Source organism: Mandrillus leucophaeus, unplaced genomic scaffold, assembly GCF_000951045.1.
Source record: "Mandrillus leucophaeus isolate KB7577 unplaced genomic scaffold, Mleu.le_1.0 Scaffold432, whole genome shotgun sequence".
Taxonomy (NCBI): domain Eukaryota; kingdom Metazoa; phylum Chordata; class Mammalia; order Primates; family Cercopithecidae; genus Mandrillus; species Mandrillus leucophaeus.
In genome coordinates this window covers 1,202,638-1,216,383 of record NW_012104610.1, presented here as the reverse complement: position 1 = coordinate 1,216,383, position 13,746 = coordinate 1,202,638, and the positions used below count along the sequence as shown (strand labels likewise).

At 41.4% G+C, this 13,746-nt stretch overlaps 1 protein-coding gene across 3 annotated transcripts in view; it reads left to right on the top strand.

The window, feature by feature from the left end:
* RNF121 (ring finger protein 121) overlaps nt 1–13,746 on the top strand; it is a 73,327-nt gene that overhangs the window by 46,171 nt on the left and 13,410 nt on the right. For all 3 annotated transcript variants that reach the window (XM_011993701.1, XM_011993703.1, XM_011993702.1), the window contains one exon: nt 12,206–12,360. In XM_011993701.1, coding sequence (XP_011849091.1) covers nt 12,206–12,360 — 155 coding nt within the window. The remainder of the gene's footprint in view (nt 1–12,205; nt 12,361–13,746) is intronic.

The following is a 13,746-nucleotide window of genomic DNA, read 5'->3' as shown; positions in this document are numbered from 1 at the left end:
AAAAAGTTCTGGAGATCTGTTACAGAATAGTAACAGACAGTAATACATACCACTATTGAACTGTATACTCAAAGATGGATAAAATGGAAAATTTGGTTTTTGAAACCACAAAAGTAATTTTGGTTGACACAGTGGCTTACACCTCTAATCCCAGCACTTTGGGAGACTAAGGTAGAAGGATCACTTGATCCCAGGAGTTCCAGACCAGCCTGGGCAATGCAGGGAGACCCTGTTTCTTCTAAAAATTAAAAAATTAGCTGAGTGTGGTGGTGTGCACCTGTAATGCCAACTATTTGGGAGGCTGAGGCGGGAAGATTGCTTGAGCCCAGGAGTTTAAGGCTTTAGTAAACTATGATCACGTCACTGTACTCCAGTGTGGGTGACAGAGTGAGACTCTGTCATTTAAAAAAAGACAAAATAATAATAATAACTTTAAAAAATTAAAGTGGTCCATGCATGGTCTAATGAGAATGTTTATTAACCAAATAATTGGAATAATTTATTTTTTTCTCTACCTGAAGTTCAAAAATAAAGCAAGAAAGAAAGCAACTACCAAGACAGGGACTTACCTTACCTTAAGATACGCTATAAGAATAGACAAACAGACCAGTGGGACAAAATGCAGATCTCAGAGAGATAGATGGGAATTTAATTTACAATAAAGATGTAGCCACCAATCAGTAAGAAGGTATTCATTGTTAAGTAGATTAGTTGAGAAAACTGGCTCACCACGAGGAGAAAAATTAAAACTAGGTTTGTGCATAATACTGAATACAAAGGGGACTCAACATGAAGACCTAATTATGAAAGGTAAAGTTATGAAACTAATTTTTAAATGTAAGCAGACTGGGTGTGGTAACTCATGCCTGTAATCCCAGCACTTTGTGAGGCTGAGGTGGGCAGATCACTTGAGCCCAGAGGTTCAAGACCAGCTTGGGCAACATGGCCAAACCCTATCTCTACAAAAAATACAAAACGTAGCCAGGTGTGGTGGTGCATGCCTGTAGTCCCAGCTACTCAGGAGGCTGAGGTGGAAGGATCACTTGAGCCCAAGAGTTTGAGGTTGCAGTGAACTGAGATCATGGCAGTTCACTACAGTGTGGGTAACAGATGAAACCCTGACTCAAAATAAATAAATAAACAAATTTTTAAAAATAAAAATGTAAGCAAGTAAGAAAGATTTGATAAATTTGATTTTATAAATTAAGGATTTCTGTTCTGTTAAAGATATGATAGGCAGAGTTAACTGATAACTGAATGGAGAAGAGATGAATAATGATTAAAATTGACAGTAGATTAATATCTATCCAGAGAAACTCCTACAAATCAACAAAAGACAGCAACTCCAACAGAAAAACAGGCCAGGGATATGAACATATTTACAAGAGAGGAAACCCAAAAGGCCATCAAGCATGAAAAGAGATGCTCAGAGTCATTAGTAATTAGAGAAATGCATATAAAAATATGAGATATCGCTTTTCATCTATTTTTAGGTTGGCAAAAACTAGAAAGCTGAATAGTGCCAAGTGTTGGCAAGGATCAGAGGCTATAGGAGCTTTTTTGTACTTTTTTGTGGGTATGAAGACTGGTACAGGCATTGTGGATAGCAGCATGGCATTGCTGAGTCAGAGTGAATATACACACTCTGTGACACATCCTAAGGGGACATGGAAGAGGGTGTTCACTGAAGTGTTAATTATGGCTGAACATTGGGGAGTTGGAGGCAATCTGGATATCTGTCTCTGAGGGAGTAAATAGGTAAAATGTGACGGATGCATATCATGAAATTGTTTTACAGTTAAAAGCAATACATAAAGTACCTATAGGAACTTGGGAGGACCTTAAAAGCATAGTACTGAGAGGAAAAAGTAAGAAACAGAAAGATGTATAACACAATGCCAATTAATAAAAATATAAGCAGAGAAAGCAATAAACAGTTTGTATGAACAGGTACAAATAAAAATATACATGTGAAGCACATTAGAATGTCTGTGGGGTGAGGAATAGTAATGAAAGAATCAGGAAGACTCCCCAGAGAATGTTGTGTAAAGGAGAGGCACTGGGATTGTTGTTGAGTAGTAGAAACATGAACTGTTTGAAATTAGCCATTAGAGCTTTCAAAAAAAATGCCTCTTATGGCATGTCAAGAAATGATGGAATTAATTGATAAGGCTCTGTTTCTTTCAAACTGAATGAAACTTTTTGTTCTTCACTAGTGCAGGTTGGTGGTGCGTGCTTTTAGTGGGCATCTATGACCACTGAATGGAAAAACACTAGCTCTGTTCTCCTAGACCAAGGTTTCTCAACAGAGGAACTATTGGCATTTTGGGCCAGATAACTTCTTTGTTTTCTCGGGGGCTGTCCTGTATATTATAGAATGTTTAATAGCATCCCTACCCTCTATTCACTAGATGCTACTGACACCCTTGTCCACTTGTAACAACCAGATGTCTCCAGACATTGCCAAATGTCCCCTGGGAAACAAAATCACCCCTGATGAGAAACACTGTCATAGGCTCTAGAACCTAGAGCAACATGGATATTGCCAGCTATGAGACTGATGATGAGCAGGTATTCCAGTCCACTGAGAAGTATTAAGTTCTGTCCATAACTTAGAAGCTCAAGTCCAATCTTCACATTAAGAGAAATGTAGGCTGGGCGGCTGGGTGCGGTGGCTCATGCCTATAATCCCAGCACTTTGGGAGGCCGAGTGGGCGGATCAAGTGAGGTCGGGAGTTGGAGAGCAGCCTGACCAACATGGAGAAACCTTGTCTCTACTAAAAATACAATATTAGCCAGGTGTGGTGGTGCATGCTTGTAATCCCAGCTACTCAGGAGGCTGAGGCAGGAGAATCACTTGAACCCAGAAGGCGGAAGTTGCGGTGAGCCGAGACCGCGCCTTTGCATGCCAGCCTGGGCAACAAGAGCGAAACTGGGTCTCAAAAAAAAAAAAAGAAATGTAGGCTGGGCATAGTAGCTCATGCCTGTAATTCCAGCATTTTGGGAGACTGGAGTGGAAGGATAGGTTGATCCCAGGAGTTTGAGACCAGCTTGGGCAACGTAGTAAGACCCAATCTTTAAAAAAAGAATTAGCTGGGTGTAGTAGTGTAGGCCTGTAGTCCTAGCTACTTTGGAGGCTGAGATGGGAGGATCACTTGAGCCTGGAAGGTTGAGGCTGTGATTGTCACAGTGGACTGTGATTGTGCCACTGCACTCCGTCCTGGGCAACAGAGTGAGACCCTGTCTCAAAAACAAAAAACAGTCTGGGCGCAGTGGCTTACGCCTGTAATCCTAGCACTTTGGGAGGCTGAGGCGGGCAGATCACCTCAGGTCAGGAGTTTGAGACCAGCCTGGCCAACATGGTAAAACCCTGTCTCTACTAATAATACAAAAATTAGCCAGGCGTGGTGGCAGGTGCCTGTAATCCCAGCTACTGGGGAGGCTGAGGCAGGAGAATTGCCTGAACCCGGGTGGCAGAGGTTGCAGTGAGCCAAGTTCATGTCACTGCACTCCACCCTGGGCGACAAGAGTGAAACTCCGTCTCAGAAAACAAAAAGCAAACCAAAAAAAAAAACAAAAACCCAAAAAACAAAAGCCCTACTTACAAAGAAGAGGCCAAATAAATAAGGTTAAAAGAAGAACAAATGTAAAATTTAAAACAAAAAATTTGTAAAAATACAAAAAAAAAAAAGCCCTGTTGTTTGGAGTAAGAGATCATACTGTATCTAAATTTTAGATACTGTTCTTTTCAATTCTAGCAATACTAATACTTTAGATTGCTTATAGTTCAGATTTGTTGATGATTTAAAAAATACTCCACCTACTCTGTTATAGCACTTATACTGAATTGTGGTTGGTTCTTTCTCCTCAGCAGACTTGCATTCTTCTCATTTACTCTCTCTTGGAACCTCATAACAGCTCTGCAAGGTAGTCAGGGTAGGTATTTATCTCCAGTTTTCAGATTAATAAACCAAGGTACAGAATCCTGAAGTGATTGCTGGGAACACATGACCATTAAATTGGAGAGTTGGACCTAAAACCAAAATCCGATTCTTGGTTAAGTGCTCTTTCTGTAGGTTCCTCTTAAAGGCTTCAGGAAATTTTTATCAATTGCTGCCATAGTCAGAAGTTTTTAACCCTCTTGAGTTTCCTTATTTAACGCCTGTTGCCTAAGTCCTTTCCTTGGATCTCAGGTACTTTCTCAACCTCCTCTTAAGTCTCTTCATCATCTTGCCTACCTAGCCTCTCCAGATTTCCCCACAAACTCAGTGAATGATGATTGGTAGGCAGCTTAAGAGACAGAAGATCTGGATTGGAAACCTAGCCCAAACCAGACTTGCCTTTTGGCTTCCGCATAGCTCAGTTTTCATCATCTAGTCAGAGTCTAACATTACTCTTTAGCTCCCTCAGGAATGTTAGGGGAAGGGATAAGTTTATGCCTGGAAAAGTATCCATCCTATTTTTGAAGTTCTCTAGGAAGAAGCTTTCATCATCTCTGTCTGCTACCAAATACAGTATATCTTTAGATCTCTACCTCCTGAACTGCTTTCCCTCCTGGAACCGGTGAGTGGCAAAATCTCCTACCTGGAAATCTTTAAAGTACTGTAGATTTTTCTTAGACCAGGATATTAAGAGGATTACTAGAATGTGGAATTAGAGAATTCTGACTAAGATGGTAAGGGGCTGTAATTCACTTTCTATGAGAAATAAAAACTACTATCTTCAGAATATAATGAAAACTTGTAGCTGTGGTGTCTTTATCGGCCTCCTTTGAGTCTCATCTACCTCTTTAGGCTCATTTCTCACCCCTTCCTCAAATACTAGCTGTCTTTTCTCAAGTATACCATGCCCCCTCATCCTGGAACACTCATCATGATGCCTTTTTCTATCTGGACCTGTTTGGCCATCAGGACGGAAATCAAAGGATTCTTCTTTCAGGCAGCCTTCCTTGGGAGGTTTCTCCACTTTGAGTGGAGTGCCTCTCTATACTTTCTTGGTCACCAGCCCTTACTCCGTTAAAGCACTTAATTGTGGTTATATGTTTCTCCTCAGTAGACTTGTATTCTTCAGGAGATTTTGGTTTTCATCTCTGAATTCCCCAGTCATTAGCATGGCGTCCAGTAAGTGCTCAGTAAATGTTTATTAAGTGACTGCTTGACTGACTCATTTGCTTGAAGTGGAAGAGATGGGAAAGAAGACATAGTTCTAGGTATTAGAATGAGTTCTCAAAAGAAACATGGAGTAAATTTACTTTGTGCTCCTCTGAAAGATGAGTTGGACCCAGAGACAGAAATGACACAAAGGCAGATTTTTCAGGTCAGCATCAGGAAAGGGCTGTCTAGCAAATATATTCGTATTGGAATGGCCTTACTTATGTGGTAAGGATGACTATGTGTAGGTGCGATAGGAGGGAAACAACTCCAACCGTGTTCTGCCTTGTAGAGTGTCCAGTAACGTGTAGTGTCTCACCAGGTCACAGAAACTACACTGAATATGTCTGTTTATTGGGCCTCTGGATGACTCTTCAGCTATCATTTATCTGAAGCCTTCCTGTAGTCTTCTCCAGGCTTAATATCCTGGTGTCTTCAGCTGTTCCTTATGTGATTTGGTTTCCAGACCCTTTATTACAATCCTAGCTGCTCTCTTACGGCCTGCTGTCTTACGACCATGCTTATTTGTTAGTGTTCTTTGTATGGTGTGGCCCCAAGCCCTGATCCCAGGGTCCCAGGGATACTTTAACAGAGCAGAGAACAGTAGACCTGCTGCCTCCTCCATTCTGGGTATATTCTTTTTTTTTTTTTTTTTTTTTTTTGAGATAAAGTCTTACTCTGTTGCCCAGGCTGGAGTGCAGTGGCACGATCTCGGCTCACCGCAACCTCTGCCTCCCGAGTTCAAACGATTCTCCTGCCTGAGCCCCCCGAGTAGCTAGAACTACAGGCGTGTACCACCACGCCCAGCTAATTTTTGTATTTTTAGTAGAGACAGGGTTTCATCATGTTGATTGGCCAGGATGATCTCGATCTCTTGACCTGGTGATCTGCCCACCTTGGCCTCCCAAAGTGCTGGAATTACAGGCATGAGCCACGGCGCCTGGCCCATTCTGAGTATTTTCTTAATTAAGCAGAGTTGTCTTGGCTATGTTGGCAGCAGCCCTGTTGGCATATATTCCCTGGCAATTTGTGGTTAACTGAAACCCCTAAGCCTGTTTCATGTGAGCTACTATTAAGCCATTCCTTCCCCGTCCTATACTTTGGTAGTTAGGTTTCATCTTGTGGTTTTGATTCTTCGTTTCAGCTTATTAGCTCATGGAATGTTAGGGCTAAAAGAACCCTAAATATAAACTTTATTCATTTTGATCTTATTTCTTCTATTTTCCATGTTCTCTGCCTCCCTTTCTCTCCCCACAAGCTTTGTGCTGTCCACAGTTTGGAGGTTGTGTTTTCTTCCAAAGCATTTATGAAAATATTGAGCAGAGCCATGGAGCATGTCCCAGAATCCTACTTCCAGTTGACTGCAGTCTATTTGTCAGCATATTTTCAAGCTGATTGTTCTATTAGCTGTGGGTCTCTACCTTTATTCTACTACTTGGGCTTATAGTTTCATTTCATCCACAATATTGCTTTTCAGCCAGATAGGGTGGGAGAGTGATCTCTAGCTTACAACATGAGGAGACGTAGAGGTGGTAAGATGAGAATCCTGAAAGTCAAAAGTGCCAAGCATCTGCGGACTGGAAAGGCACCTGATGCACAGGGAAAGATATGATCTGTTTTCATGAATTCTGATTTCTCTGAGATGAAAGGGATCTGCAGGTTTTCTTATTAGAAATAATTGTCAGGTAGTGTTGATTCCATCTCTACCAACACACCTTCTACTCATGGTTCCAGATCTCAGTTGAGGCAATCCATTTAAATGTGAAATAGCTCTTACTGTTAGCATCTGACATCGTCGTCTCAACTATTTTAGCCTTGTGGAGGAATAAGCAGGATATTGCTATTCTTGTCCCTCAGTAAATCAATGAGTTAGTTTCAGGCTAGTCTTCAGCTTTGTATTTGCACATTCAGGGAAAGAAGGATGAATGACTTTTGTGTTACTCCTTCCACCTGGCCAGACCCAAGCCTCCTTTAGAATCATTCAGAACTCTGCCTCTTCCAGGATGTTTTCCTGACAGCTCCTGCCTCATCTTTCCTCTGAATTCGCATGTCAGTACTTGATGCTTTGTACTGGCCACCTAATTCATGTGTTTATATCCCATCAGCCAAGTCCTGGAGGGCCAAGGCTTTCATGCTTTCCATAGCATCAGGCACAAGTGTTTGAGCAAATTAGTGAACCAAGTGTGTCTCCATAAGTGTTGCCATGAGATGGCACCAGAGGCCCTGCAATTGTTCTGCATAACTTTTAGCTGTTTATTGCCATTTATATGCCTTCCTTAATGAAGTTTAAACTTATTTACCAAGCAAAATGCCGATAAATACTAAAGTAGAAACTGAAAAAAAAAATTTATTTTTATTTATTTATTTATTTTTATTTTTTTTAAGAGACAGGGTTGCGCCATGTTGCCCAGGCTGGTCTCGAGCTCCTGGGCTCAAGCGATCCGTCTGCCTCAGCCCCACAAAGTGCTGGAATTACAGGAGTGAGCCACCATGCCCAGCTTACAGTAGAAATTTTAAACCAAACAAAGAAACCAGGTAACTTCCCCTTTTATCGCATGGTAGAATGTTCTGTTCACTCAGCTCCTCTGCCTTGCCCCTCCCCAGGAACTTGCCCTTCCACCAGCAGCTGCTTTCTAGGCCCCAAGCATAAGCTGGCTTTCACTCCCTAATGGAGACAGCCTGGGGACCTGAAAATGGCCTCAAATTCTTGGTTTGTGTTTTCTGATAATTTATTTTTCCTAGAAAGGACAATTAAACATTAATAAGAAATTGCTTATAACCTCATCACTTTTCATATGTCAGTTATTTCAGTTTCCTCATTCTGGTCTTTGCTCCTTTGTATGTGTGACTTTATGCATTTTTAATCATGCAAAGCCGTAATAAGAGCTCTCATTTACTGAGCGCTTATTATGAATTACGCACCACACTTGTTTTATATATGTTACTTCCATTTAAATATAAAAACTATTATATCAAATGCTTATATTTACTACACTACTCATAATGAATGCTGACATTATTAGGAACTGTTCTAAGTGTTTCCATGCCTTAACTCATTTAACCCATACAACCTTATGAGAATAGATACCGTTAACCCCATTTTACCATAGTTTAGAGAACCAAAGCTTATCAGAGTTAAGCGATCTGCCTACGTTAACACAGTAATTAGCTGTATTGGGATTCATATTTAGATAGTTTTAATTCTAAAATTTCTGATCATTTCAGTGTATCATTTCATTTTGTTCATTCTTTAATCATTTCTATTTGGACTTCTGGAAATGGTCTGAAGGCTAACAGAATCATTAAAATTAGAGTTTGATTTAGATCTTTTTCCTGCAGCTAACCTGGTAGCTCCTAGAGGACTAGAGGTCATGTTTATTTCTGTACTCCTTTTCCCATTAAATGCAAAATTAATACTTAATGGGTTGAATGAGTAAGTGGGTGAACACTGTCTCTACTCTCCTAGGAAGTCTGGGATACAGAACTAGTTGATAGAAACTTAGCCTGTTAGAACTTGAAGGGGTTTGAAAAATCAAGCCAATCCCTTCCTCCAAGGAAGAAGGACCTCCTTAGGGTGACCCAGTGAGTTGGAGGCAGAACAGTACTAGAACCCCGGTCTCCTGGGCTTTTACTCCACCATCTGGTTTCAAAAAGCCTAATCCTATGTCTAAATTCCTTTCTCTCTCCCCTTTTTTCCCTTTCTCTCTTGCCTCTTCTTCTCTGTCTCTTCTCTCTCACACACAGTCTCTCTCTCTCTCTCTCTTGGTGTGACTTGATGTAGCTTTTCATACTTGATGTATATCTCTAGATGTAGTTTTTTCATCCTAAAATTTCAAGCCCGAAAACTACAAAACAAACAAGATTTTTCTTTCCTGATGCCCAGACTTAATCCTAATTGTGTCTTTGTCCAACTCAGAATAGAATCCAGGATCTCTGCTTCTGTCCTCACCCAAAATGTGCAGAGCTGCAGCTCATGTAGAGAAACTTACCTTGATTCACATTCCTCTTCAGAACATACTATTGGTGATTGGTGGGGAGTGGAAAAGAGCATCTTAGAGCAGGCTGGTTATTTTAATGCAACAGCCAAGTTTTTGAAAAACTGGCAGGAGAACAGGAATTTCTGTTATTTTCTCAGAGAGAGCAAATGTGACCAGACTATGTGATTTAATTCTTCTCTGGGCCTACTGTTTTGTAAACAGTCCCATGAGCCTGTTAAAGCAAATAGCGTGAAGACCAAAAACCCTCCACCCCTTCTTGCCATATGCCACCCTTTTAGTTTCAGAAGTTGGGTTGCCTTTTCCCCTAGTTTAAATAATCTGCAGTTGTTTGTTGTGATGTCTTTTCTTGGTGCTCCTAGTGTCTCGCAGAAAATGGCACCTGGGGCATTATTTGGGTAGCCATTTGTTAGTACATCCTGGTGCTTCCACACTTTTTATGTAAGGTCAGACTGTTTTAGAATGCTTCATTCAGAGAGTCAGTTGTGGGTTCCTGTGCAGTGAATTGTTATTGAGGCTTCATGGCTCATGGACCAGCAGCCAGTACCCTCAGGTACACAGAATGGGAACCTCTAAAGCAAAGTGGTTCTGCTTACCATTTTCTCTGTCCTGTTCTGTTTCTTTTTTCCTATAAAATGACGCTTTTGTGTGTGTGCGTGTGTTTTGTTTTTTAAGATGGAGTCTCACACTCTGTCACCTGGGCTGGAGTGTGATGGCGCAATCTCAGCTCGCTGCAATCTCCACCTCCCAGTTTCAAGCGATTCTCCTGCCTCAGCCTCCCAAGTAGCTGGAATTACAGGTGCCTGCCACCAGGCCTGGCTAATTTTTGTATTTTTAATAGAGACGGGGTTTCACCATGTTGGCCAGGCTGGTCTTAAACTGCTGACCTAAGGTGATCCACCTGCCTTGGCCTCCCAAAGTGTTGGGATTACAGGCGTGAGCCACCATGCCTGACCATCTGAGGCTTTTTTTTTGTCACAGAGAAGTCTGTAAGAGAATGGTAGCTACAGACAAACGCTAAAACGAAGCTCTAAGCTGCACTACCTATTATGGCAGCCATCAGTCCCATGTGCCTGCTGATCACTTGAAATGTAGCTAGTCTGTTGTAAATGTAAAATACATATTTGATTTCAAAGCCTTAGTACCAAAAAAAGTAAGCCATTTCATAAATAATTTTAATCTTGAATACATATTGAGATATTTTGTATATATTGGGATAAATAGAATATATTATTGAAATGAAAACCTGTTTCTTCTTACCTTTTAAAAAATGTAACTAGAAGATTTTAAACTGTGTTTGTGACTTGCATGATATTTCGTTTGGATAGCACTGGTCTAGAAATCCCTAATCTTTTCTTTTTTTTTTTTGAGACAGAGTCTTGCTCTGTCACCTTGGCTGCAGTGCAGTGGCGCGATCTCGGCTCACTGCAAGCTCCGCCTCCTGGGTTCACACCATTCTCTTGCCTCAGCCTCCCGAGTGAGTAGCTGGGACTACAGGCGCCTGCCACCACGCCCAGCTAATTTTTTTTTTTTTTTTTTATTTTTATTAGAGACAAGGTTTCACCGTGTTAGCCAGGATGGTCTCAATCTCCTGACCTCGTGATCCGCCCACCTCAGCCTCCCAAAGTGCTGGGATTACAAGTGTGAGCCACTATGCCTGGCCAAGTAAATACTTTCTTAGTTTACTATGGAACGCCAGGAAACTAGCCACTCTTTTCCTCTCTGTATCTCTCTTTTTTGTTGTTGTTTTTTAAAAAATATTCTTTCATTTCATTGGTGGCATCAGGAAGAAAACCTCCATTACGTATTATGTGCTATCTTTTTTTATACCTGCTACTCACTGGAGAAGGGTGACATCTAGTGACAGAAGGGTGGTTGGGAAGGGAGTTAGGAGGCATTGGAGAGAAGACTGGCGATGACTTCAAACTTCTGTCTTAGAGTTAGAATTATTTTATGCCTTTAAAAAACTTCAGCTAACAAGTCTGAGGGAAGGCTCTGAAGGAGGGAGAGTAAAACAGGCACTCTTTAAAATAGAAATGTACCTCTCTCCGAGGGAATCCTACTCTTGTTTTACTTTCCTTTTATTTATTGGAATTTATTAAGGACATATCGTGTGCCAGCAGTTTTCTAGTGTAGAGGAAATGGGAATACGGCCTAGTCACTGCCCAAAAGGAGCTTACATACAGGTAGAGAATGAATTCGAGCCCAGCCTCATACTCTAGATAAGCACTATAATGATGTTAGAAAACAAAATGCGTTTGGAGCACTGGAAAGCACTTTCTGCCTGGAAAGGAGACTGAAGGCCTTGTGTGTCTTGGATGTGATATTGTCAGGCAGAAAGGCAGGTGGGAAGGACAATCTGATGGGGACAACCTGGCTTAAAGGCCTGGGGAGTGGCAGATGGCCCTTGAAATCGTAGGTTGGGGCCATATTATGGGGGATTTGACAGCCTGGCTAAGAATGTTGGATCCTCTCTACAAAAAATACAAAAATTAGCCAGGCATAGTGGCATGTGCCTGTAATCCCAGCTACTCGGGAGGCTGAGGCAGGAGAATCGCTTAAACCTGAGAGGCAGAGGCTACAGTGAGCCGAGGTCAAGCCATTACGCTCCAACCTGGGCAACCTGAACAAGACTCCATCTCAAAATAAATAAAAGGAATGTTGGATCCTATCCTTTATGCAGGGGGACTGTTCAAGCAGAGAAATGACATGGTCAAGATTTTGTGTTCAGGGTACCATTCTTCACTCCTCAAAAGGATAGACACTGAATGCAGGGAGATTAACAAAGAGCTCATTGCAGTCAGCCAGCCAAGTGGTAGCAAGAGCTCAAATGGAAAGGAAAGAATATATCCAAGAGATAGTTGAGTGAGGGATGAAAGGGAGGAGGAGTCAAATATGGTCCTAAGTTTCTGACTTGTATCACTAGTGGAGTTACCTTTATCCAAAGCTGGAAGTACAGGAGAGGATCAAGGTAAAATAGAAAACAAGCTGCATTTGGGACTGTGGACAGAGCTGCAGAGGGATCTGGCTAGAGCTGAAGTGCTTGTGTTTGTGTTTCAGATGGTGACCCTCTTTCAGATGTGGGTTGTTCCCCTCTATTTCACAGTGAAGCTGCACTGGTGGAGGTTCCTAGTGATCTGGATCTTGTTCTCTGCTGTCACAGCCTTTGTCACCTTCCGAGCCACCCGAAAACCTCTAGTACAGACAACCCCAAGGTGAGAGTTTAAATAGTGGGAAGAGCCCAGGTTTTCCGAAGCTGATGGGTTGGAATGCATGGGAGGAACATAGGTTTAGACTGAAAAAATTCCTGGTTTTGTCTGCCAAAGCTACTTGGCATGGGGCCCCTCTAAAACGAGCTGATTGGGAGACCCCCTCCCCTATTCATCGATTAAAAACCCCAGATATTTCTGTATAGCTTACTTCATGGTTTCAAGGTCTTTTTATATTAAAGGCAAACAAAAATAAGCAAATCATGGTGATCATTGTGGTCTCATTTTAAATGTTTTCTTCTGTGAACCCTTCTCTGATCTCTGAATTAGATTTTCCAGTATATTCTCTCATATTGCACGGTAGTGTTCCTTCATATAACTTACCACAATTTATAACTAAATACTGTTTTGAGTATCTATCTCCCTCACTAAACTCTTACCTCTGAGATCAGGAACCACATCCATTGTTTGTCACTGTATATTCAAGCCCTGTCATGGGGCCTGGCACATAGTAGCCTACTCTGTGAATTTTTGTTGAACGAATGAATCTGAGCAAATTTATAATTTTCCAATAAACGATACCTCCTTCTTGAGTCACAAAGCAGCCACTGCCTGTATAATTCTTCTTATTTTATTCAAATTCGTTTCTCATTTGATCCTCCCAACCAGCTTGTGAGGTAATTTAATATCTATACTCAACAGAAAAAGAGGTTTTCTCATTCATTCAAATAAGCACCTACTATGTGCCAGGCCCTGTGCTGAGCGCTGGGGATACAGAGCTGGATAAGACATGGTCCCTGTCTCAAGGAGTACTCTGTTTAATGGAGGAGATGGACGAGAAAGCTCCTGTTGCAGTGAAGTTGGTAAGTGCTATGACAGAGGTTTGTGTAGGTCCAAGAGAGCTTGACTGGCCAGCCTCAAAGTTGTGACCACCTGATCCAAAGTCTTTCAATGGTAGACTGCTCTTCTTCCTATTCTTATGTTCTACTTTCCTGCAAACCTTTCTCTGGCCTTCTGGAGTTTCATTGTATAAGGTGAAATAGGTGATCCAGAAGTTTCTCTCTGGCTTTGGTAATTTAAGGGCCATTGTGGAAGATACAGGATGTGGAGCCGGATGAATGTGAATTGGGACCTCTAGCCCTGCCACTTGTTCAACTGTATGACCTTACCTTTCTGAGCCTTGAATTCTTCATCCCTAAAAATGGGACAGTAATTGCTACCTCACATAGGAAGATAAGGTGATATGAAGAAAAAATGCAGTAGAACAATGTAAGAGTCACCATGAACACCACAAACAGTGCCAACTTTTGGCTAAAATGATTGAAAATATGTCTCTAATATGGAGGATTTTTATAATAGTAACTACTAGCTTTTTTTTTTTTTTTTTTTTTT